This window comes from Lytechinus pictus, chromosome 15 (genome assembly GCF_037042905.1).
Source record: "Lytechinus pictus isolate F3 Inbred chromosome 15, Lp3.0, whole genome shotgun sequence".
Lineage (NCBI taxonomy): Eukaryota > Metazoa > Echinodermata > Echinoidea > Temnopleuroida > Toxopneustidae > Lytechinus > Lytechinus pictus.
Window position 1 is genome coordinate 4,444,266 of NC_087259.1, and position 27,277 is coordinate 4,471,542.

At 34.9% G+C, this 27,277-nt stretch overlaps 1 protein-coding gene across 3 annotated transcripts in view; it reads right to left on the minus strand.

The window, feature by feature from the left end:
- Nucleotides 1-4,715: 4,715 nt before the first annotated feature.
- Nucleotides 4,716-27,277, minus strand: part of LOC129277673 (valine--tRNA ligase-like) — a 32,885-nt gene continuing 10,323 nt past the window's right edge. For all 3 annotated transcript variants that reach the window (XM_064109916.1, XM_064109915.1, XM_064109917.1), the window contains exons 8-25: nucleotides 27,050-27,161; nucleotides 25,996-26,175; nucleotides 25,562-25,686; nucleotides 24,898-25,001; nucleotides 23,448-23,606; nucleotides 22,624-22,717; nucleotides 21,177-21,276; nucleotides 18,961-19,031; nucleotides 17,663-17,788; nucleotides 16,758-16,862; nucleotides 16,049-16,202; nucleotides 13,752-13,879; nucleotides 12,683-12,838; nucleotides 11,317-11,523; nucleotides 10,259-10,370; nucleotides 9,783-9,955; nucleotides 7,958-8,104; nucleotides 4,716-5,716 (exon numbers count right to left, since the gene is read on the minus strand). In XM_064109916.1, coding sequence (XP_063965986.1) covers nucleotides 5,645-5,716; nucleotides 7,958-8,104; nucleotides 9,783-9,955; nucleotides 10,259-10,370; nucleotides 11,317-11,523; nucleotides 12,683-12,838; nucleotides 13,752-13,879; nucleotides 16,049-16,202; nucleotides 16,758-16,862; nucleotides 17,663-17,788; nucleotides 18,961-19,031; nucleotides 21,177-21,276; nucleotides 22,624-22,717; nucleotides 23,448-23,606; nucleotides 24,898-25,001; nucleotides 25,562-25,686; nucleotides 25,996-26,175; nucleotides 27,050-27,161 — 2,325 coding nt within the window. In that variant the 3' untranslated portion in view covers nucleotides 4,716-5,644. The remainder of the gene's footprint in view (nucleotides 5,717-7,957; nucleotides 8,105-9,782; nucleotides 9,956-10,258; nucleotides 10,371-11,316; nucleotides 11,524-12,682; nucleotides 12,839-13,751; nucleotides 13,880-16,048; nucleotides 16,203-16,757; nucleotides 16,863-17,662; nucleotides 17,789-18,960; nucleotides 19,032-21,176; nucleotides 21,277-22,623; nucleotides 22,718-23,447; nucleotides 23,607-24,897; nucleotides 25,002-25,561; nucleotides 25,687-25,995; nucleotides 26,176-27,049; nucleotides 27,162-27,277) is intronic.

The window sequence follows — 27,277 nt, forward strand, 5'->3', positions numbered from 1 at the left end:
TGAATCTAATGAATATTTTAATAGACAATATTCAATCGAAAATATAAACTCCCTTAAAATCGACCTTATAAAAGAATGATAAAAATATACCTTGTTTGCTCAAAAAGAAAAGAAAAAATAATATTCATAATCCCTGGATTACTAATGCGATAATGAATTCTATCCGAAAAAAGAACCGATTATATAAGTTGTATATACGCAATCCTAGCAATACCGTCCAACATAACATATTTAAGGCTTATCGTAACAAACTAACAGCCGTTATTAGAGCATCACGCAAAATGTATTATACAAATAAACTTAAAAGAGTATCGGGAAATATGTCTGCTACCTGGTCCATCTTAAACAATATCTTAGGTAGGGGCAAAAGAACAGAATTCACAAAAGAAATGTACTCTGAAAAGAAAAGACACGTGACCCACAGAAAATTGTAGACATCTTAAACAAATATTTTGTAAACATAGGGCCAACGTTATCAAAAACTTTTATAACTAATGAGCACTCTTTTAAAGATTTTTTACCTGAACGAGCTGAAAACTCGATATTTTTCAAACCCGTAAGACCACATGAAGTTATATCCACAGTAAAATCCGTTAAAAATACCAAAACTTGTGGTCATGACGATATTAACTCACTTATCTTAAAACAAATAATCTTTTTTATAGCTGAACCACTATGTCATATTTTCAACTTATCATTGTCTCTTCTTTCAAATTAGCACGGGTCGTACCAATATTCAAAAAGGGAAATCGTATCCAATGTGAACATTACCGACCTATATCTATCTTACCCTCTTTATCTAAAATCTTAGAAAGAATAATCCATATCCAGGTATATAATTTTTTAGACAAAAACAAATTACTTTGCACCGCCCAATATGGTTTTAGGAGACAACATTCAACTGAATTAGCAGTTTTGGACTTATATGATAGAATAACCAAATCCCTTGCAAAAAAAACAATATATAACTGGATTATTTTTGGACCTTTCAAAAGCGTTCGACACGCTTGATCATTCAATATTAATACATAAACTTGAACGTTATGGTATAAGGGGTACGCCTCTTGCATGGTTCAAAGATTATTTAAAGAACAGAATTCAATACACTGAGGTCGACTTCAGTGTGGCGTCCCACAAGGATCCATTCTTGGGCCGCTTCTTTTTATAATATATATGAACGACATTGTAAATTCTTCCAAAACGCTTAGCTATGTGTTATTTGCAGATGATACGACACTGTTATATTCCCATCATGAATTTAATAAAATGATCGTCACTATCAATGTAGAATTACGTAAACTAACCAACTGGCTACAATGTAATAAGTTATCTCTAAACCTCAGTAAAACCAATTATATTATATTTCACAACCCAATAAAAAAGATTATGGAAGACCAGTGCCAAATCTTAATAGACAATACCCTAATTGAAAGGAAAACTAATGTTAAATTTCTTGGCGTTGTTCTCGATCAACATCTAAACTGGAATTTGCATTTTCAGCATCTAAGAACTCATATTTCTAGAATTATTGGTATAATGTTTAAACTTAAAGATACGTTAATGCCAAAGTCTATTATACTATTGTACAATTCTTTTATATTATCTTATTTATCTTATGCTAATATTGCGTGGGGTTGTGGAACCAAAAGAAATGTTAATTCCTTATTGCTACTGCAAAAAAGAGCCATAAGAATTTGCACGGGTTCTCCTTACTTAGCCCATACTGATCCAATTTTTAAAAAACTGAACATATTAAAAATATGTGATATCAATATCTTAGAAACTGCAAATTTTATGTTCAATTATACTAATCACTTGGTTCCAAGCAATTTTAATTCAATGTTTATACGCAATACCCAGGTTCATGAACACAATACCAGAGGTTCTAAAAATTTTCATCTTAGTAATCCCAAAACAGTACTTGCTTATAAATCCATTAGACATAGAGGACCTGATGTTTGGCACTCGCTGCCTTGTGAAATTAAAAAATGTTCTTCGCTTTATTCTTTTAAACGTAAGCTAAAAAAACACATTATATCATCATATGACTCATAAATCTTCTTAAAGTGTATTTTGATAATTTATATATTGTTACACTGGCTTCCAGTTCCCGATGGGGGAGGGGGGGGGGTTAGGACATTTGTATTTATATTTTTTTCATCCTGTTCATGTCATCATTTTGACCTATGCCAATATATGTATTGCCATGATGGCACTCGGGGTCTGCCTCGTCAAGACCTTTCGGTCTTTTGCAGTCTCCCAAATTTCATTTTATATTTATGTATGTTTAATTGTTTTGCTACTATGTATTTCTCTGATATCGTATCTTGTATTTTTATTGAATGGAATTTGAATAAATTGAATTGAATTGAAGCGATTTGAGCCTAGTATAATATACATATTTGAAAATCGTGCAAAGAAACTTTCAAAAAAGAAAAACATATAATTTTACCTATGCTATAACAGGTCAATTATTGATTTGAATATATGTATCGAATATGTTTTAGGGCTCAACATGAAAATTGTTGACCATAATTTTTCTGTATTTCGTATTTATTTATATATTTGATTTGTAACTTTGTGTCTCACTGTCTCACTTAGAAGAAAATTAAGTCGACCGGGGGAGTCATATCATTAGATATTAATTAGGAAGGGTTCATAATTACAGAAATTATTCAATTTTTAGAAAAAGGGGTAGACGCTACAAAAGAGGTCACATGAAGTCAGCTGATTTGAATTTTGTCACTCAATATCGTTCGAATTGTTTTGTTGCTACGTATAATGATTGCACATTTATTAATCGGCTTCAATAGTTAACATACGATTTATGATTTTTGTAAATAATCATCCAGATAAAATTGATCAAAAGTTAACAATGTTAATTTCATATTATTGAAAATTTCCTCCAATGTCGGCTTAATCTATTCTGGCATTACACAATTGCCGCTCTTGAAATAATTATACAGTGCTTCCCACAAAAAAACGAAACCGAGATTTATCACAAATACAATAGACAAATGACCTACCATTGTAAAGCTTAGAATCTCCTCTTTCATCTGAAATTACTTAGATTATTTCTCATTCACGCATGAGTGAGCAAAAATAATTTGAAGAGGGGATACCAAAAAGTCATTTGGCGGGCTGTATCTGGGTTTCAAAAGGAAAACCACATTTCTATAAAGTTCAATATCTGCTCTTTAATTTGATACCTCAATTAAAGAAAATGGTCGATCAATAAATAAGAAAGTTCTGGTTATTTGAAATAAGGCTTGAATTTCAATAATTTCATAAAATGAAGAGGTTTTACAGGCTAGCGTTCAAACTCACTCGACACTCCGTTTTGTTGACGATCAGCCATGCATGAAGTCGTTTGTTAACCATGCGATAGCTTCTGTGGGAAACCGGTGAAAACACGTTTATTTCATGAAATTATGGAAATACAAGCATTGTTTCGAAGGAACGTAACTTTTTTACTTCTTGACCATTTTTTTGTGATTAAGGTATCAAATTAAAGAGCAGATATTGAACTTTTGAGGCATGCGATTTTCTTTTTAAAATTCAGATGCCCCCGCCAAATGAGTTTTTGGTATCTTTTCTTCAAATTGTTTTTACTCACTCATGCGTGAATGAGGAATAATCTAAGTAATATCAGATGAAAGAGGAGAGTCTAAGCTTTACATTGGTAGGTCATTTGTCTATTGTATTTGTGATTGAGTTATGATAAATCATCACTAAATCTCGGTTTCGTTTTTTCTGGGACGCACTGTAAATGTATGTCTATAGTTTGCATCCCTGATTTGAATGTGAAAAGATACCAAGCGTTTGCAGTTGATTTTCATTTGAAAAGAGCCTAGAAACTAGCCATTATCATTTCAAGAACAAATTCATCACACGCATTATTTATTAAGATTGAGTGTATTATTGAGTAATATTAAGTAGGTCTTCTATTATTAAAAAATAAATGTAAGATGCTGTGAAAGATATCTCGAATAGAAATATACATATATATTTATTCCATACGTGAATTGATTGTCCAGTGTATGATTATGTACTCAAAAGAGTGTGAGAGATTGGAAAATGAGTGAGAGAGAGAGAGAGTGAGAGAGAGAAGGGGAGAGAGGGGGGAGATTATCAATTGGAATACCAAGTTTAAAGAACAATGCCAGTATTTAGGTTCAAAGAAAGTAAACCAAACTTTTGGATATTTGCATCATATTAAACTTCATTATCATCACCATCAATATCATTAAGACCATTTGATTATTAAATCCATCTACATCACCATGTAATAAAATTCACCACCATCATGATGATCATTATCACAGCAGCATGATGATCATCATCATCAGCACCATCATCACTATCATCATCATCATCATCACTATCATTGTCATCATCATCACCATCATCATTCTCATCATCACCATCGCCATCATCATTCTCATCATTATCATCATCACCATCTTCATCATCACCACCACCATCATCATTTTCTTCATCATCACCATCACCATCATTATCACCACTATCATCATCACCATCATCATCACTATCATCACCACCACCATCATCATCATCATCCCCATCATCATTATCAATGTCACCATCATCATCACCATCATCATCCTTGCAATTGTCATCATAAACAATAAGGAGCCTCTGTTTGAGAAACAAGTGAAGAGCCTTTTTCACTTAATATGCTGTTTATATAAGATAGCATTTTTATTCCATGATAATTTTTTTTTTAAAGAAAACAAACAAAGAACAAAATCATTAATACCATAAAGATGTTAGATGTGGCTTTAAAATAAAGCTGCTTGGGAAAGATTTCATGACGATTGCTGAAAATGTCATCTTTATTTCTTAAAATCGGGGTGTGAGTGATTATTGAAGAAAAAAGAGAGCTGAAAAAGCTGAAAACTGGTGAAATAGCTGAAATCTGTACAGAGGAAAGCTAACAAATAGCTGAAATAAACTAAAACTTATTATATAACTTAGAATTGATTGTACCCATTAGAGGAACAATTCCAGCAAATGAATAACAAATCTTGATACCATAAAACCATATTTATCATGTTAGCTTTAATGTATACACATGTAATTCCATTTTCTTGTGTCGACGTCTTGAGCTCAATTAAACATGATTTTGTTGCACTTCATAAGAATTGTAAATTTATTATCACTGCTTATGCAATCAATGATATGCAATAAAAACAATTTTCGAACAATTATGTACTGTACCATATATTTATGATCAAATATATTTTCCTGCAGTTTACTCTGCAGCGTAGAACTCATAATTTTAAAAACCTCTCCATCAAAACTTTCCCACATAGCTTGGATTATAGGCGAACGCCACTATTCCAGTTTGTTGCAGTACTAGACACCTTTCAAGACTTATGAGGTGGATCAAAGCATCAATTAGGGTCTATTTTGGCAAAATAATATGTCTTTGTTGCAGTGCTAGGCTTCTTTCAAGACTCTTGAAGTGGATTAAAGCCACAGTTAGGGTCTGTGTCCGAAGAAAGGGTGTTTATTGCAGTGCTAGACTGTGGATTAATAGGTTCTGCGCCCGTTAAGTAAAAGGTGTTTTTTACACCGCATGATCACATATTCCACCTCGAACACCAAATAATTTTCACCGTCATCTGGCAATGGTCTGGAGGGATGCTAAAAGATTCTTGTATGACTTCAGTTCAGCCTCAAGCTCCTCAACCTGTCAAATGTAATACAACATAACACCCTTTGGTTAGAATTTATAACTTACTCAACTGAAATCCAATAAACAAATATATCAGGCTTTGAGAAAGTACAGTGGAATTATTTATCCGAGGTTGGTCTGGCAATTACTATTTTACCCACAAGGGAAATATAGTAGTTTTGCCAGTCCAACCGACGATTAATAATTCCCACTATGCTTTCGAACGAAACGTCTGATATATTTGTTTTATATCCTACTTTTAATAATTCATAACCAAAATCTATGCGCTGAGCTTGCAAAGTCCGGTTACTTGCGTCGAATTACCTACTTTTCTCCGAGCCACCGCGCTCAGCGGAACGCAGATTAGTGCCTGCGCCGATGCATCGCGGGACTTGCCCGGGAGAGAGGGCTTGCTGGCCAATGCGCCCGAGAGTTTAGCTAAATACCCAGTTTTCTGAAATAATGACGTCAGAATATTGGTATAGCGAAAAACATATCGAGGTCTGACGTCACGCAACATCATAGTTGAAATATATTCGGTCACATGATACTATTTGAACCAATCACTATACAAGATTCAATCTATGTAGGATATAAAAAAAACTGATCAAATTGTTCCAAGGGCACTGCACAAATTCCATTCAGTCAAACAGGCTAGCTTCAAAAATTGAATAAGCACAAGTTAATAGTGAAGAGATTGGTTCAATCACAGAGAGGCTATAGACCCTAACATCAATTGGTTGCAGAATCCAAAGTCACAAAATGGCAAAAGAAAGACCAATGAAAATTAGATGGGATTTAACCCTAATTCTCCCGGGGGGGGGGGGGGGGGGCCATTATGGCCCCCCCCTCGACAATTTTTGCGATATATCTGCTGCGCAAATTTTTTTGACCTCGCCGCTCACTGACTTTTTACTTTCAAGTCTCGCGCAAATTTTGAGACCAAATTTGTGACGCCCGGGTACGCGGTTACGACATTATGTAAGTGCATGTCAGACCCAAAATTGCTCATAAACGTGATTTCATGTACAAATCCAATGCAAATTGTGTTTTTGGCCAAAATTCATAAATGTATCATTATTTCTACTTTTAATGATCAAACTTAATCAATTTTGCCTTGTTTATGATTAGAATTAAGTCTGGAACGATTTCCATTGAAAAAACAATAAAAAACAAAAAGTAAAAAAACAAAGAAATACATAAGAAATTAAAAAAACAATAAAATACATAAGAAATCGGTCTTGGTACCAGAATTTTTTTCATTCACAATTGTTAGGAATGCTATAAAGAATATTTTCACCAAAAAATAGCATTCTAGGAGCTTTATTTAGTGAATCAGAGCAAAAAGTATGATTTCATGAATAAATTAGCATAATTAATTCATATAAAATAAAAATATACGAATTCAGTGAAATTTACCAATGCAACTGCGTAGATTACGTCATTCTCTACCATCATGCAAATTTTCGTTGTGATCGCGCAATCCACGGCTGAGATCTTAAGGGGGGCCATAATGGCCCCCCCCCCCCCCCCGGGAATGACAAGAATCAGAATACCCCGGGAGATTGAGGGTTAACATACTTCCCAGTCTATTAAACATGTCCTTCATGGGCAAGTTTAAGGGATTGACTCAATGGCAATGGGAATATAATATCAAAATTTTAAATAACTAGATCATACATCCACTCACAGATCCCCTGGGGATGTCCCAGTAAGTGGGCCATAATCTGAACATGCGTATCTGTGTGAGGTTAAAATTAGCTTGAATAAAGTTCAATACCAATCACACAAACCCGACTTGGAAGGTTTCTCTGTGTAGCTGTAATTCTACAAGAGTCCCCTACAAGATAATCAGTAAGTCAATATATTTTGCAAAAATTGCCTCTTTTATGAATTACCTAAATAATTGTAACCTTGGATGACCAAACCTTTGTGTGGAATGTTTGAAATTTGTCACTCGCTGTAAATATTTGTACATTACTGACAAATCATTTGATTTTATTTGATTTTATTTACCAGTATATAAAAAACAATACATATAAAATTACAACAAAATATAACACATGTACATGATAAAATAACATTGGATGGATTGCCCTACTCAGCTGAGCCATAACAGCACAACTGTTCTGCCGAGGGGTCCATCATTGGATGAATCCAATATTTTTCCAGCTCATCCACTTTCTTTATATATCCTACTGGAGACCATCCAATATTATCTATATGTACAGTAAATATGAATAATGAACATTCTACCTTATTTCTATTGTTTAGCTGTATATGATCTGGGACTTTTTGTTCATAGAGTGGGATTGACATGGCAGTCATCAGCTTACTCAGCTGCTTCTCGGCCTTCACCTTCCTGGCTTGTAAACGATCTACTGCAGCAGAGCTCGAGGCTTCCTATAAAAATACCAACAAAGGATTATGATAGTAGAGGTGGTGGTGATGATGGTGATAATGATGATGACTATGATGATGGTGATGATGATGGTGATGATAATGATGATGGAGATGGTGATGATGGAGATGGTGAAAATGAAGAGGAGGAGAAAGAAAATGACAATGATGATGATGATGGTGGTGGTGACGATGATGGAGATGATGACAATGATGGTGATGATGATGGTGGTGGTTTTGACAATGATGAAGATGGTGATGTCAATGATGATGGTCGTGATAGTGATGATAGTGAAAATGAAGAGGATGATGACATTGATGATGAAAGTGATGATGATGGTAATGATGATCGTGATTATGATGATGATACTGATGATAGTGATGATGATAGTGATGATGATAACTTGTGATGGAGAACAGTAATAATCATAATACTTTGAATAACATCAATAATAATCATAACATATATTCTTGAAGCAAACATCATACCCCCTAGCATACATACAAATCCGCCATACAGCTAAAGCCGGGGTAATAATAATAGCAGGGCCCACTGGTAGAACAGTTTTCGAAACTGAAGTGGCTACCCTGGGCAAATATACCTATATTATTATTATTATTATACAGAAATTGAAACAAAACAGATGCTTGAATGACAAATTTTCAACAAAAGCAATGCTTAACATGCTAACATATTCATTGTGAATTTAACGTATGTATGCTCATTTTAATAAACTTACAAAGGCCCAGGTAGGGGGCACTCTACAAAGCTACTTGTAAAGGTTCACATGAACTGCCAATGAGTTAAACATAAATTTCTTACACATAACTGGTGAAGTTACAAGTCATATTACATTATGAGATGTTACAGGAAATTGTTTCGCCATGTTTGACTGAGGCTTTAGCCCTACATTTGCTTTGCCTCTGTGAAAATTATATTTCATATTTCATTGAGCTTTGTAACAATGAGTGTTTGACCAGAGCATTGTAGCATAAAGCTTAGTGTATGATCGTGGGGCTGGTTTTACGATTGATTGTATTGATTATTGTGTACAATCAATCGTAAAATTCAACCCAATGATCAATTGGAAAGCTTTATGTAAAGGGTCCCTGGTATAAAAGTGTCTTTTAAGGGATGGTCCAGGCTGGAGATATTTATATCTCAATAAATAGAGTATGAAAAAAAAAAAAATCAATTTTTAGGTGTCATATAAACCAAATAATGAATGTTTTTTCATTCGTGCAATGGACAGAATGCTTAATTCGGTGAAAGATGAAATAATGATCCATTCAACTCGGCTACGCCTCGTTGAATGGATCATTTAATCTTTCACCTTATGAAGTATTCTGTCCATTGCACTCATAAACATTCATTATTTGTATAATAATGGAGACACATTTACACATGTATGAAAAAATGAAATATTTATGATTTCATGTAATAACATGATAAAAGGAAAAGTGGCGATGTGACATCATCAGCCCACCTAATGAATATTCATGACAATGTGCATATAACTGTTTTCACGAAATATTGACAAACTTTAAAATTCAAAAACTTCATTATTTGTTATCCGATTTTGATGACATTTTCAGCATTTTTCTCTGTGAATTTTACTCTATTCATTTAGATATAAATATTTTCAGCCCGGACCATCCCTTTAATGTTAGACTAACTGACCTGAAGATGGAGATAAGCTGTACATTTGCTTCCAATGGCCAGGGTGGCACTTCCAGGGGGAGGGGCCTCAGTGGAGGTGATTTCTACATGAGATGACCTAGTGAGTGTGGCAAGTGGCTGATGCAGTCTGCTGAGAATTGAGAACACTCCCTCATCCTGACATGCAACACCAACTGTAGGACAATTATAAATGAATAAGTTTTTGGCTTTAAAAATAGAATCAGGAAAATGCCTCAGTGGCAAAGTAAGTGCTTTACGCAGAAATTCAACAATTTACATATCTTGTTTCCTCTTTAACTGTAAGAATGGATTCTATGGAATATATTCAATATGAAAGAATGGAAAAATTATACAATATTATCTCAATTTTATATACTGTGAAATAACCAAACAATTCAGAAAATTGTGAAAATTCAGCAACACCTCCCCCTCCCTTTCCAGGAAACAATTTAAATCAAGAAAAACGATTTCCTTACCATTAGACTGCCCCCTCTTCAATCCCAGCATTCCTTCCAGTGACCTGACTGCATGAACTACTTCCAGCATGACCTCAACTTGCTCTTCGACCACCTCATTCATGAATGGGAACTATAAAGACACAAACATAAAATGCTGTGATATTTAAAATACAGAGTACCGAAGTGTGACATAATCAATTTTCACTTTTTGCATATCGCCATTTTTGATACCATATTTTAGTAGAGCATGATGAAAAACCCCCACAACCCAAATTTGGGGGGAATCGGTCCACGGGGCCCCGAGATATAACCTTATGAATACATAATTAGCCCTGTTGAAGTCAATGTACAATTGGCCTGGTTCTAAAAGTTAGGAACCAGACCAATAATACACTGACTTTAATAGGGATAATTTCTATATTCACGAGGTCATATCTTAGGGCCCCATGGATCGATTCGACCAAATTTTGGTAGTAGGGATTTTTCAACATGCGCTACCAAAATATGGTATCAAAAATGCTGAAATAAAAAAAAATTGTGACGTCATCACTGCGGTACTCTATATAAGAACAAAATCTGTCATAATTTTTTTTTTAATTGGATTATTCTCTAACTTAAATCATAATATTGGAATGAATGAAAGACTAAAAAACATTTTAAACTCTCTGCCTATCTCTGTCTCTCTCTCTTTACTAATTACTTTTCTTACTACTACTCACTGGTTTAAAGGAAGGCAATTAGGCATACATGATATAAAGAGTCTCATGTTGGTGATTTTCATGGAGATATTCGCTTTCAGCCAATGAAATGAAAGTATTACAGTAGGGCAATTCCATAAAATATGCACGTCCGACCCCCTATATGTAGGACCTTCATGAATTTTCTGTCTTTGATTTCTTGTTCTTTTGACAGTCTGTAATGTTCTCAAAGGACCATGACTTGGTCAGTTTATGAAGTGAAGTATGACTTGAGAAAAATAGGGGTCGGACGTACAAAAAGGTTAATCATTTTATGGAATTGCCCAGTAGCATATAACAGGCCTTCAAGTTGAATGTACATGTACAACAGTATCATACCTCTTGTAGGGTGGGGTACGGAGCTACACAGATACTGGGATACTCGTAACTCTGTTGCCTTGGCAACCTCTGAAACATCTCTTCAGTCAGGAAAGGCATGATGGGATGGATTAGGCGGAGAGCGCCATCTAGCACTGAGTGCAGGACATTCAGTGTTGCAGTGCGTTCATCTGCGGAGCACTCTCTGAGATGTTCTTTGATGCACTCCTATGGTTTACCAAGCATTAACTAAATATGTTACTAAAAAACTGAGAACTTCACTGAAAATCAGGTTGTTTATGACCTGTCATAACACAATCATATTCCAAATTCAACCAAACAAAGCTACAAGATGCAACTGAAGATATAATCTGAAAAATACACAAGTGCAGTCAAACATCGAGTGCATTTGTTTCATAATCAATGTGTAAATTTACCTCATAGCTTATCAATATAAATCAAATAACTGCCACCAACCAAAGCAACTAAGAAATAGGAACAAATTACAAAGAAATTTCCAGAGATAGGAACATTCTTAAATTTCCTATTCAATATCATGCAACAATTTTCACAGATATACGAACATACAGGCTAAAATGGCAGTTTCAACCTGTCTTTTCCTTAAAAAATAGAAATGTTCCTATTCAATAGTAACCCTTGGTACGAAATTATTCCATCAACTGTGTTTCCAAAATAGAATAACATTGAACTAATCTAAGCTATACCAAAAAAAGAGGGAAAGATGAACTGATCAAATTAATTCTTATCAAAGTATCAATGTTATCATAGCATGAACAAAATGATACCAAGATTGTAATAGTACTTAAACCAATCAACAGTGGAATAATAATAATAATAGTAATAGGCATTTATATAGCTCCTTCTATATAGAAATATTTTTTCCGAGGCACATTATTATTATTATTCCCCGGCCTAAGCTCAAGCTGCCTTTCAGCGCTCATGCATTCAAGGAATTAATCCTGCCGGGTACCCATTTACCTCACCTGGGTTGAGTGCAGCACAACATGGATAAATTTCTTGCTGAAGGAAATTACGCCATGGCTGGGATTCGAACCTACAACCCTCTGTTTCAAAGTCAGAAGACTTATCCACTGGGCCACAACACTCCACTTAAATTAAATCAATAAGTTAAATGATTATCAATATAATATTAAAAAACAATGCAATATGGATTTTCTTAATTTTCTTAATTAATTTCTACTAGCATTTTTTACAATACATTTGCATGTCCAGTACAACAATACATAATTCAATTTAAACCTGCATCACACTTTTATAGGGATAATTATCATTTCTAAAATACATTCAATGTTTTTAAAAGGCCTTTATTTATGCCTATCACAGATGCTCTGAAAAAAAAAATTACCAAGTAAACATCACAAAGGTTGTGCACCCATAGCCTATAGAGGGCGGTTGTCACCATGGGAAGATCTACGTCATTGAACCCTTTATGGCAGGCCTGGACAGTTGTCACCAATTTGTGGAGGATCCAGAGATCTACTTGATTAGTGGAATGTAAAACCTTAAAAAGAACAAAAACAGATATGATATCACCATAATAGAATTACATGTAAGAATAGAATGGGGAAGCACAAGAATTATTAACCTGAAGAAAAGAAGACCTATTCAGTTTGGGTCCATTTCAAATGGGGGATTCAATTATGTTTAACCAATAATATACAAATAATGAATGTTCATGAGTGCAATGGACAGAATACTTCATGAGGTGAAAGATGTAATGATCCATTCATCGAAGCATAGCCAAGTTGAATGGATCATTCATTTCATCTTTCACAGAATGAAGTATTCTGTCCATTGCACGAATGAAAAGAACATTCATTATTTGGTTTTATATATATGACACCCCAAAATTGATTCTAATTCATATGAAATTTATAAATTTTGATGCAAAACATGGTCATGCTGTGCGAGCTCGGTCTGCTGATTATCGCGTAGATACAACATGCGCGCTTCAAACACGAGTGGTATCGTGACGCCTGCTGTCTCAGTATGAGCGTGCAATGGACAAAATCGTATGGATCCAAAATTGCACGGTTGATGACGTCATTGTAAAATGGGCTGAATGATCGATATCAAACAACCAATCAAATTAGAAGGATCTATCTAGGTGTCATATAAAAGATATTTACTTACATAGCAACATACCTGGACTTCATGTAATGCATGATCCATTAAATATTTTGTTCTACATGTAGTTGTAGGATTGAAATAATTTGTGTTTGTTGCATGAGTTGACAACTGCAGTGTCACTCCCTAGACGAGGAGTCTAAGTTATAACCTAGGATCTATCTCATAAATACTATGTGAATACCTTCCAGAAGTTTCATGAAAACATATCCCCAGAAAGAGTAAATCAACAAAAAAGAAACTACTCTTCAGCTATCGATGAAAATGTCATCATCGATATTACACACCTCATTGACGGGCCGTGGGCTGAAATCGTTTCCGAAAGCTGACAGAGCATACCTGGAAGCATTCCATATCTTGTTACAGAAATGTCTGTACTCCAACACTTGATCCACATTCAAGTTGATATCTTGACCTAAAAAAAATCAAATAAAACAAGAAAAAAAATTTGTAATCAAATAAATCATTTGAATAGGGTGTGGGTAGTACCAGTTATAATGATTCTAAAATGCCTATCCTGTCGCAATGAAGAAATGACTTGTCATTATAATGGAATATTTTGTGTTTCTTTTTTTTTATGTAAAAAAATGTAGGAAGGGGCAAGTCATTTTCTTCCTAAAGAGGATCACACTTCATCTCATTAACGTTCAACTTAAATTTCAAATTTTTAAGGGATCTTAAACTGCCAATATTAAACATTTACCCAGTAACGTAATTTTTGAAAAATAATAAACATGGATAGAAAACAACTTCAAATAAACAAAGTGACAACATTTCATCTACAGGTTGCCAATCTACATTTTTTATACAGTGACTTCAATTGCTTTAACATGTTGCCAATTTAGAGAGCTGTAAAGTTAAATAGAAGATGAGATAGAAGAGGGTTTTTTTCCTCCCCTTTTTCCAGGACTGCTAGGAAGTTTCATTGAGATTGCATTGTATGAACAACTCATACTTAAGTAAACCCTCAACTTCAAACCTTGTTTAACCCTAAATTCTTTGAAGCTTTCACTGAATTTCCTCTACATTCAATTGAAGTTTTAAAAGTGGGTTATTGTTGATAATTTTTGCAAGTTATATATCCAAAATTGGCCCTAAAATTCAGTTTAGGCGACTAATGGTTGATTTGGGGGTGGCAGGTCACAAATAAAAAAAAAATTGAGAACTCAGATAGGGATTTATTTCAGAAACATAACATACGTAAAAACACTTTTTTTACTTAGAAAAGAGTTTTCAACAGGAATTAGGAGACTGTTTGCAGACAATATGAAGTTCCACCATCATCACCATATTTCTAAAATACAGCTTTTGTGCGCTGCTCTCTTTCTTTTTTAATTTTGAGATGGAACATTTTAAAGGAGAAATGAACTGCCAACACTTCTTGTGGTCTCTCACTGACTGTGCATTACAAATAACTACTCTCAGGGGGTGATGCAAGTAAAATTTGCAATCAATTGCAAATTTACAAGTGATAAAACAATTTTAGCTAAAGTTAATCAATTTGTATTCTTGTCGATGCAAGAAAGAGACCATCAATCAATGCTTGAATTTCAATAGATTTTGGGAGTTGAAATTGACTTGACAATTGCAAGTTTCTTGCAACAACCCATTAGAAATATACATTTGAGATAACCATCAATAATACAGTTAACAAATTAGCCAATGATTTTATTCATCAATAGAGAGACAGGGTTCCCAGCTTTTCAAGAAAATAAAATTCCCTGATTTTTCCCTGATGAAGTTTCCCAGTTTGGCATGGATTCTAAGTTGTTGCAGTGAATTCGATGTATTTCCAGTATAAAAACAATAATGTAAAACTAAGTAGTGCCATCATAACCAGTCATTTAATGGATGTTGTTTTGGTATGCAACAAAATATAGCAAGGTCTGACTGACTAACGTGCTTTCGACTTTTGGGCCAGTAAAAATTCCCCGATTTTGCCCTCATTTGAGGCATTTTCCCCTGATTTGAGGTATTTAGAAAAAATCAAATTCCCTGATTTTTCCCTGCTCTGATTTTTCCCTGACTGGAAAAAAGTAAAATAATTTTCCCTGATTTCCCCGATGGGCTGGGAACCCTGAGAGAAACTAAAATGTTTTTGAGAGGAAAGCATTTGTAATGACACGTGGTAACATTATTAGTGTGGTAAGAATGTACCTAGTGGTGACTTGGTGCGTTATCATTCAAGTGGGTCTCAATTACAAGACTACACATCTCAGGATGTTGCACTATGCTGACCAGGGTCCCGTAACACAAAGGTTAGCGATTAATCGTACGCTTGATTTTTACGATTGATTGTACGATGTAGTCAATGGAATCAATCGTAGAAAAATGTTGTACGATCATTGCTATGCTTTGTGTTACGGGCCCCAGATGTGAGTATTTGAGAACTTGAGGTGGCGCTGCTAAGGCTGCTGGTTCATTTAAGCTTCAACACCCTGGTGATAATTTGTAAATATTTGACATCCAGAATAAAGAGAAACAGCACAAGTCTTTGCCAAAACCATTGTACCTTGAAGAAAGGGTTCCTTCCCTCCCGCGAACCCCGTTCCTCTCAGAATATGTGCCCCAATTCAGTGCTAACCTTGTGAGTTGTAAGAGGCGAGTGCAAACCTCAGGGCGTCTGTTCCGCACTCTGGGATGCCTTGTGGGAAATCTGACCTCTGACCTTTCAAGGCGACCTTCAGTTCTTTGGGGTCAAGCTTGAGGTTGCCATGGAGAAGTCTTGATTGCAGTTGCTGCATGGTGAACAAACACACAAGAGATATGTAGTTTAGCAAGTAATTGATCAAAGCTAGGTAACTGTAGTTGCAGTCAACAATATAAAAGACTAGAATGAAATTTAATTGTCATTATATTATTGTAGTTCTAGAACTTGAACCAAAGAATGGCCCTGAACACTACTGTTACCACCATCATCATCATCAACACCAACATCATCACCATCATCATCATCATTACCATCATCATCATCATCATCACCATCATCATCATCATCATCACCACCGTCATCATCATCACCATCATCACCAACATCATCACCATCATCATCATCATCATCAACATCATCACCATCATCACCATCATCATCATCATCATCATCATCATCATCATCATCATCACCATCATCATCACCATCATCATCATCATCACCATCATCATCACCATCATCATCATCGTCATCACCATCATCATCATCACCATCATCATCACCATCATCATCATCACCATCATCATCATCATCGTCATCATCATCATCATCATCTACACCATCATCACCATCAATATTTTACCTCAAGGGAGACTCCATGGATGACATCAAGTGGATCAATCACATTTCCAAGAGATTTGCTCATCTTTCGTCCATGGGCATCTCTCACCATAGAATGAAGGTATACCTGAAATATGAGCAGTGTAGTCTTATAACAGTTACATCATTCAAAGTTAAATTTTGATTATCATTATTTGTTTGGCATCACCCGAGCCTGGGAGGTAAAAAGCAAACTGAATCATTATGACACCCTGGGCCCAGTCTTAAAAAGAGTTATGATTGATCCAATCAATCATAACTCTATGGAAATCCATCAGTGTCATAATTATTTCCTACAGGAAATTTGCACAATGTCCTTTGTAAACAAAGAGAAGCACAGTGAATTTTCAAGAAAACAATGAATGCATGAAAATACATCATAGTTAGAAAATATTTTGATCAAATATGCATAATAGATGTTGACGTCGCTGGCCGTCCATAGTTGTGATTGATCGGATCAATCGCAACTCTTTGTAAGACGGGGCCCAGGTCTCTTCCCGATATAACTGATTGGGGGATTGCAGGTGGACCACTACACCGGGGTTTCCCCCTACTGTTATACAAATAGTGCAGTGGGTTCTTAACGTGCAAAGGTGGTGACTCTCCTCTACACGGGGCCTCCATTTTTCATCCTATCCGAGGGACAGTGTTTTTAATTGTAAGTAGCCTGCATCTATGGAACATTGGAGGGGCACGTTTACAAACAATGCAGGCTTCAATCATATGCCTGGGATGGATTTGAACCTACAACCTTTAGACGCTTTACCGACTGACCCAACTCGCACTTTAAAATTGACATCTTAATTGATTCCTGAGACCTCCTCAAACAACCATTGAAAAATGTAACAATAATACACATCTACATGAACAAAGTTGAGGAGAGCCTACCTTCTTGAATGGAAGTTGTCCAGTCAGTTGTTGGCCCATCATAACCATCCTAGCCACCCAGAAGAAGAGAATATCGTATCCTGTCTCTAAAACAGTGCTGGGGTAGTATGTTTCAAGATCGGGGGTCTAAAGCAAGATATGGAGGAATGGATAGGTTTGCTTTACTTCAGTGGCATATCATCATCATGAATATAATAATAATAATGATAGTTACATTTATATAATGCTTAGTACATTGTTTGTAAGCACTTCATACAATAGGAATATCATCATAAATCTTTAACCATCACCATCTTCATAACCATAATCATCATAAATATCATCATCATCATCATCATCATCAAATTTATCATCATCGTATCCACCAACATCATCATCATCATCATCATCTTGTAACTTGAGCTATCTAACTTCTCTTATCACTTTATCAGTGTACGTCAGCTGTGGCCAGGACTTTGCTCTGCTGGTCTAATTCTTCAAGTGCCCAGTACGGATATGGAACTTTTTCGTCTGTTGCTCCTCGGCTTTGGAACTCTCGAACAATCCAACTCCGTGATTGTAACAACATTAAGACCATCAAATCTGAACTAAATACCCATCTTTTCCAGCAACTTTGTGAATAATGTGTGACATTGGGGAGCCAGCACCTTTGAATGTTTTTTTTTTACAGATTAATGGTGCTATACAAATGCTGTTCATTATCATAAACAGAACCATCACCATCAACTTTATCATCATCATCATCATCACCATCACCACCCACCATCATCATCACCATCACCATCACCATCACCATCACCATCACCATCACCATCATCATCATCATCATCATCATCATCAACATCATCATCATCATCATCACCATCATCATCATCACCATCATCATCATCATCACCATCATCATCATCATCATCATCACCATCACCATCATCATCATCATCATCATCATCATCATCAACATCATCATCATCACCATCACCATCATCATCATCACCATCATCAACATCATCATCATCATCATCACAATCATCATCATCACAATCATCATCATCATCATCATCACCATCATCACCATCATCATCATCACCATCATAATCATAATAGTGATACCATAAAATGAGCAAATGAATGTAATTAATCTTTAACAGCAGAAAGAGAAGCAATCCTATACAAGGCCACAGAAAAATCATGCATATAGTCAGTAAAGAATATTTTTTGAGGTCTGCATTGATGAAGGTATAAAGTAGATCATTCATTCGGTACAATAAAAGCATAATTGTAATCACAGTCACATTTACCTTATGAGGCCATCCGTGTACAGCAAATGGGAAGAGAGCAGACGAGAACCAGGTATCAAGGACATCCTCATCTGAAACAAATAAAGATCCATTTTCATTTAAAGAAAAATGCCAGTTGTGGTAACGATCTAAAAATAAGTTTAAACAGAACCCAATAGAATGACCACCCGCAGGCCCGTATTCTGAACTCGGGGTTTAAATTAAACCCTGGTTCAAAGTTGTGGTTTAACTATGGAGAGCCCATTGGAGCAGAAATCCCTAACAGTACACATGTAATTTATTAACTCATATGACACCCAAATTGTTCATAATTGTCTGGAAATGTAAACTTAAGTATTTTTCTTCATTATGAAAGCAAAAGGAAATAATATGGTAAACATAAAAAATATACAATATACATAGAATTTTCGAATTTTTGGCTCCCCATAATTTCAGCAGAGTTAGACCATGGTTTAAGTTAAACCTGACTTCAGAATACGGGCTAAAGTGTCTGTAAGCTTGTATATACAGTATCATAAATAATCAATACGTGTCAAATGGTTCTAGCAGAAAATGTGTAATTGGTAAGAAATTACCAAAATAAGCATGGCGTTTCATTAAATGTTGGGTCTTTTTCCAAGACATATTAATGCACTGTCCCAGATTATCCTCTTCTCTGTTAGTGACTTTCAGAGTTATTGGTTTTCAGCTAAGATTTCATGATCTTACAAAGTTGAGTTTAGTTAAATATACCAAATCTAGAGCTATGATAATATGGTGACAATTAATCTTGACTTTGAAGATTTTTCCCATGAAATAATTGTTTGTTGCAATTACATTTTTTACATCTAAATATCAAGCTGGTGTCACATAAAGTTTTATTTCTGATAAAATGATGATTTGATATTTTATCTGAAGTTGAAAATCCATATTTTATTGTTCGAAACAGATCGACCAAGCTCTATCCCTTGTATTGTTGAATGCCAAACAGGGTAGCAGTAAATTCCATCTTTTAATATCTTTTGGTCTGACGCGGTCGGGGTTTGAACTCCTGACATCCTAGTTTTGAGACTGACACTCTACCAACTGAGCCAACACACCGGTTTATAATGAAGAAGGGAAATACGAAATTGCAAATCTTGTAGTATATCTGATCCCACAGTTTTTATTCTTAATTTGAAATGCTCAAGCAGTGACAATTTCAATTTACTTAAATTCATTTTTATTTCACATGTGCATAAAAAGACAATATATACATATACAATGATAACACAACCATATTACACATAAGATTACACAAATATATATAATACAAATGTGTCAAAGTTAACGAAGGCCAAATGTCCATCAAAGGCAAATCCCAAATTCAAAAGATTATAACTATTCATGTGAACTAGGAAACAAAGATATTTTTCATTTCAGGTATGACACATATGGAGTTGGACATAAAAATTTTGGCGAATCGACCAGGTGGTTTTTCTTAAAACTGTTTAAAGTTACGAGAGACTTTTTGAACGAAAAGAGATCCTTTATTTGGCACTGTCTCATCCATCTATCCCCTCATCTATCGATCCACCTGTAATTCTCTCCCCCATCATCAAATCCATCCCTCCCTCTCTCCAAACATCATTCTGTCCATTAACTCACCTCTATCTATCTGTCTATCTGTCTGTCTGTCTATCTATCTATCTATCCATTCTTTTATATCTTAATAGATGAACAGAGAGGGTATCAACACTTTGCAGAGTTGCTACTAAGAAGGTCCACATCCCTGAGATTTTGTGACCATCATTCTCTAAAAGCACTTATCGGTAAATTGCCGAGATTATTATAAAAAAAAAAATTTAATTTTAACATTTTTTGTGGATCATGAGAATCTAAGAAAATATGCTAAATAATATAATAAAGAATTTAATGACGGTTTTAGTGTGCATATCAATTAAAATTGCATACATTGATGAGTTTGTGATGGTAATTTAGTTAACCTTTTCCAAACCCAGGCAGCCCCTTCATCTCTATTCCAGGTCCTTTGTACTATGTCACCTATGTCCTATTGTTTATGTAATTTGTATTGTACTATAATTTATGTATTTTTAAATGCTGAAAAAATAATAATAATAATAATAATACTCTTCTTCGACTAAATTTTGCTGAGTATATTGTGTCGGTTCACAGTTTCCTTGGCAACACTGCAGTCATGACGCCCTCTACATTAATTAGTGTTAACATCTGCATACCTTGTGCAAGTGTGATATGACAACCATCTACTCCAAATTTTCTGCTTGCTTTATCTCTAGCTTCTTCCTCACTGTGACCGCTTACCCATGAATCACTATCCTAAAATTGAAAAAAAATATATATTATATAAAAAATGAACATTTTAAAGAAAAAATAAACATCTTTTTCCTCCTTCCCCTATATTCCTACTCTATCTTCTTTCCTCTTCCTTCTCTTCCTCCTCCTTCTTCATCTTCTTCTTAGCTGGGCCATTCTTTTGACAAATATTGATTTAAGATAGTTATAAATTTAAAATGTTAGAGATTTAGAAATTCAAAGGTTATAAAACATTAACATGTTATGTCAGCTTTCATTTGGAAATAATTTTTGCCGTCTCCAATATGCATGTTCAAGGTCAGAGGTCAAAACGGCCGTCAGATGGTAAAACCATGGACCTACTACACAGGTATATTCACTTTCCTTGTAATGTGAGGGCGCTCTTTCCCATTGTGCTATCGAGAAAATCCCGTCATGTCTTGATTTACAGATAATTTCCACTATCTTGGTACTTTGGGGTATTTTTCCTTCAGATTTGATGGTAAAATGGTCTATCTTTGAGTTAGCCCATTGTCGATAATATCGTTTGGAGGTAAAACAAGCTATCTTTTACATAAACCTTTTAACCTTCTTAATTGAGATTTTTTAATCATCGCTGTCAGATCGTAAAATGGTCTATATTCGAGTTAGACCAGTTTACCGCCACGTCACAACGGCCGTCGGATGGTAAAACGGTCTACCTCGAAAATCGCTGAAGAATGTTGTGCATTGGGGTAAGATGGTAAAATGGTCTTGAAGATAGACCACTTTACCATCTTATGATGTGTAGTATGAGTGTATACATGTGCTGTGGTTAAACAGTCTATCTACACAAAAATCTCATTTATTTCATAATTATAACCCCAAATATGCTAAAATTCTTCAGTTATTAGTGTTCATAATGCTTCTTTTTTTCCCACTGCTAAAAATCCATTATTTCCGTCTCATAAAAAAGCTCAAACCTCTAAACTTTAAAGTCATTTTCTTCAGAACAGCGATTTTTTAGATAGACCGTTTTAACATGTGTGACTTCACACAGAAGCATGATTTTAAAAGTTTAATTTCATTTTGAAATTCCTTTGATGAAATTAAACTTTCAAAATCACCATAATTATTTATAAATCTCTAATATTTTTTGAATTATAACTAATTAATGTCACAATTCGTCATAATTTCTGTCACACATGTGACCAAGAATGGTCCTTCATCTTCCTCTCCTTCTTCTTCCTCTTCTCCTTTTTCCTCTTCTTTCTTCTCCTTCTTTGTTTGTAAGTATATATGTACATAAATGGCCATATACACACACTAGCCCCAGACCATTTCCAATCTACTTATATACATAACAAAATCTGATTATCAAATTATATTCACCTTCAATGATGCTGGATCAGTAGTACCTTGTATTTCAACGTGGTATGCAGGAATACGATGACCCCACCAAAGCTGCCTAGATATACACCAATCTCTGAAATTTAGATAATAATAATGATAATAATGATAATGATAATAATAATAATAGACTTTTATATTGCGCCATCTATCTAGAAATAATACATTCCGAGGCGCATTGTTATTTTTATTATCAACCCGCATTAGCTCAAGCAGCCTTACAGTGCATTTCAAGGAATTAATCCTGCTGTCTACCAATTCGCCTCACCTGGGTTGAGTGCAGCACAATGTGAGTAAATTTCTTGCTGAAGGAAAACACACCATGGCTGGGATTCAAACCAACCATGAATGGAAATTCTTCTTGTTTACATGTAATGTTACAAACAATAAAGACAATAGATTATATAAATCTGTACACGTATAACATGAACAATTTAATCTACAATGGGAACGTGACAATAAACATATTACTTACAGAATAATTCATAGCAGTGTTTTAAAATAACACGAAAGGGCATTAGATGAGTTTATTTAGATAAGCGAAATATCAAAGATTTAAAAGAGTTATCACAAATAAATTGACCATACACTCAGTGAGTGCAATTAAAGAGAAGTGTACAATGAAATGACTAGTCCCACTATAGAGCCAATGATTCATTGAATTGGGATAGGAATTCAACAAGATATCCAGTTCATCAGTCTTAACCAATCTCAGGGCTTGTCGGCCCATCTTAGCACACTTCACAAACCACTGAGATTTGAGAAGTGTCTTGTATCATAAATATTCATAACCCTTAATAGCAAACCTGATATTTGAGAGCCAATGGTCCCATGTTTTCCGGTAGCTAGGGGGTAAGATCTCAAGTTCACCAGTCTCAACCGATCTCAGGGCTTGTCGGCCCATCTCAGAACATTTCACAAACCATTGAGATTTGAGAAGTGGCTCAACTATGTCACCAGACCGACTGTACAGGAAAAGAGAGAATAAGGGGGGGGGTAGAAATAGAGGGGGAGAGTTATGGGAGAAGGGAAACAAAAACAAAAAGAACAATAAAGGAATGAGATAGGGAGAGGTCAAAACATGAATATTTCTATAATTTTTTTTTATTTCCAAAATTCATACAGTTTCCAAGACCCACTTGATATCCAAGTATTTTTTTAAAGCTTAAGTGTGCTGATTACAGTCCGGAAAAAAAAAGCCTTGAACAGTTAAGATCAATCTTACTATTCCATCTGATTTCAACTGAATGTCAATCCATGTAAGTTGTACTTTAAACAAGCTCTTAAGTTGTAACTACCTGGATTCTATGTTTTTTTGTTTTTTCGATAGAAATTGTTGCACACAGCACACTTAAAGATAAATTCCAGTTCTGGTAACGATCTCAAAATGACTTTTTACAGAATCTAATATAATGACCACCCAAGTGTCTGTTTGAATGATTAAAAAATATGTGCCAAAGGATTCTTCAAAAAATTGTTTAATTGCTGAGAAATAAGCAAAATAAGCGCGGATTTGGTCACTTCCGTCGGGTATTTATTCCATTAATAATAATACACTGTCCTACGTGTGCCTATCTGTGTTGGCGATCTTCAGCGTGATCGTATTTCAGCTTAGATTTTATGATTTCACAAAGTTCAGTTTATGTAACTGTACCAGATCTAGATCCACGATGATATAGTCATACTTAACCTTGGTTTTACAGACTTTCTCACGAAATTAGTGTTTTACTGCAACTACTATCATTTAGCTTTAATTCTAATCATAAACAAGACAAAATTGATTTAGTTTAATCAGTAAAAGTAGAAATAATGCTACATTTATGAATTTTGGCAAAGTACACAATTTGCATTGGATCTGTACATGAATTAACGTTTTTGAGCAGTTTTGGGTCTGACATGCACTTACATGTAAATAATGTTGTGTAATTCCATAACCACGTACCTGGGCATCGCAAATTTGGTCTAATAAGTTGTGCAAGATTTGAAAGTAAAATGTCAGTGAGCGGCGAGGTTGGCAAATTGATATTCAAATCTATTACTGACAAATGAATTTCAAATGAAGTTAAAATGAATTTAAAATAAATTTAAAATTTATTTCTGACCAGTAAATTTCAAATGAATTTCAAATTTATTCCCGACTAATGAATTTCAAATGAATTTCAAATCACTTCCTGACTAATGAATTTCAAATCCATTTGTAATTAATGAATTTTAAATGAATTTCAAATGAATTTAAAGTCTATTCCAAATTCTCACCTACAAATTGGAAGAGACATTGGGTTGTCTTCTGTTCTCCTGTACAAGCCTCTGTCTTTCAGTGCCTGAATGACAGCTTGACGGGCAATAAAACGCTTCATTCCCTGGAGGTTAAAACATTCATAAGAACTTTACTCTCCTTTCCTTACATACTTCATTATTTGAAGAAATTTGCCTTCAGGAGTTTATTTTACCTAACAGCTGTTTACAAAGCCTATTTTGGTTACCTTGACAGCCAATCACAACACATCATTCGGCATACACAGTTCTCTTTTCAGTCTATCATATTTTTTGGGTTTTCAGTTTTCTAATCATTCATGTGATTTTACACTGATGAGCACATGTCTATAAAAAGCTTCACAGTGTCCACGTACAATATATTTTCTAAGAAAAAAATTATTAGCACAGAAGAGAATTCATTTGATATTTCCTCTTATTTGAAAATGTCTTAATTTTTTTCAATACTTGATTGTTCCATTCCAATCATTCTTCCAGTATTTCCCTGATTCTGATAAAACAAGTCTGTAATGCTGTTAAATGATATCAAGTTTCAACAGAAAAATTCGGGAAATTTTGGAAATTATTGCCATTATGAGACAACTATGTGAAATATATGCGGTATCTCCCTCAAAGCCATGAGTCGATATTACATGATATATCATACCTGAAACTCAGTTCCCTCAGCAATGATATTCCCTTCCTCATCAATGACATTGACAAAGTCAAGGTCATGTTTACGTCCCATCTCACAGTCATTGTAATCATGGGATGGAGTGATTTTCACGGCACCTACAAATAAATTGGAACGTAACATTATTATTGTCATATTATTTTAGTTTGAGAAAGTACATTTCTGGAATTTAACATTCTTTTCTTATCTATTAAGGAAAAGTATCTCTGTAAAAAAAGACTATTATCAAAGGATAATTCACATCTGTATAGACCATAAAACAAATGTAGTACACTTTAAGTGCTCATGATATGCCATTATCATTTTGCCTTGCCAGTTAGTTTCACTGACCATCATGCTTTCAGCCAATCAAATTCAAGGAAATCATTGATAAAAATGCCTTGTGAAACCCTCCCCTGATAACTTACCTGTGCCGTACGCCATGTCCACTGCCTCATCAGCGATGACCTTTAACCTCCGTCCAGTAAAAGGATGGACAGCTGACCGACCAATCAGATGGCCGTACCTGTCGTCATGGGGATGGACTGCTATCCCAGTATCACCAAGCATCGTCTCTGGGCGAGTGGTAGCTACAACTATATCAGCATCTGTAAACATGGTTTAAAATGATAACAGTAATAACAATAATAATATTATTAATAATGAAAAAAGTATAGTTAAATAATGAAGAAATAAGAATTGTAAATTGACCCCTTCAGCATGTACCGCTGCTCACTATTGATATACGAATGTATAAATCAATTAATAAATAATAAGAAATGATAATTCAATTACAGGAGTCTAAATTCAATTAATTTATTTAACATCTTGTCAAGTATACAATCCCTGTCATGCATATAATGATAAAACTATAATTGACAAAAAACAATAATAAAAATAACAATGAAAATAATAATAATCACAATAATGAAAATAATAATCAAATTATTTGTAATGAGCTTAATAATAAATATCCAATCACTTACAGATTAACATTACCCCAGTCATTTGGATTCAATCAGTCTTGCCTACATTCATACATTCTCCATCAACTTAATTATAATAATAATCCGCTTTTACATAGCGCTTTATACATTGGAACAACGTATAAAAGTGCTTTACAGATATATATTATTACCATGGTCATCGAATCCTGGCATGCCTGCATACAATGTATGCTCTCTCTCCACTCCCCAGGGATCATTCCAACAACAGTTCAAAGACTTAATTGCTAGGCATACTACGTAGGCTTTCTCATCCTACTGGGTACCCATTCACCCCTGGGCGGAGAGTGGCAAAGTGTGGATTGACGCCTTGCCAAAGGACGCTAGGCCATGGTGGGATTCGAACAAACCACTCTCTGATTGCAAGGCGAGGGTCAGAACCGCCACACCACGACCCTCCCTGGGGACTATTCTAACCAGTCACGTTAGGAGACAAATGCATTGTAATAAAAAATAAGATGACGAGAAAATCACTTGCCTGGCGAGCCTTCCATGGGATAAGCAAAGTAGGTGAGAACACCAAACTCCACGGGATCAGAATAACCTGGAACCTTGACCAATGAACGACCAGGAAGCGACATTTGATCAACCTAAGGAGGAGATAATACAAACAGCAAAGAGAATGTGGTACTCAATCAGTAATCATGAACTACATAGATTCTATGCATTTATGCTAAATCCATAGGGTTACCTGTATACAGTTTTC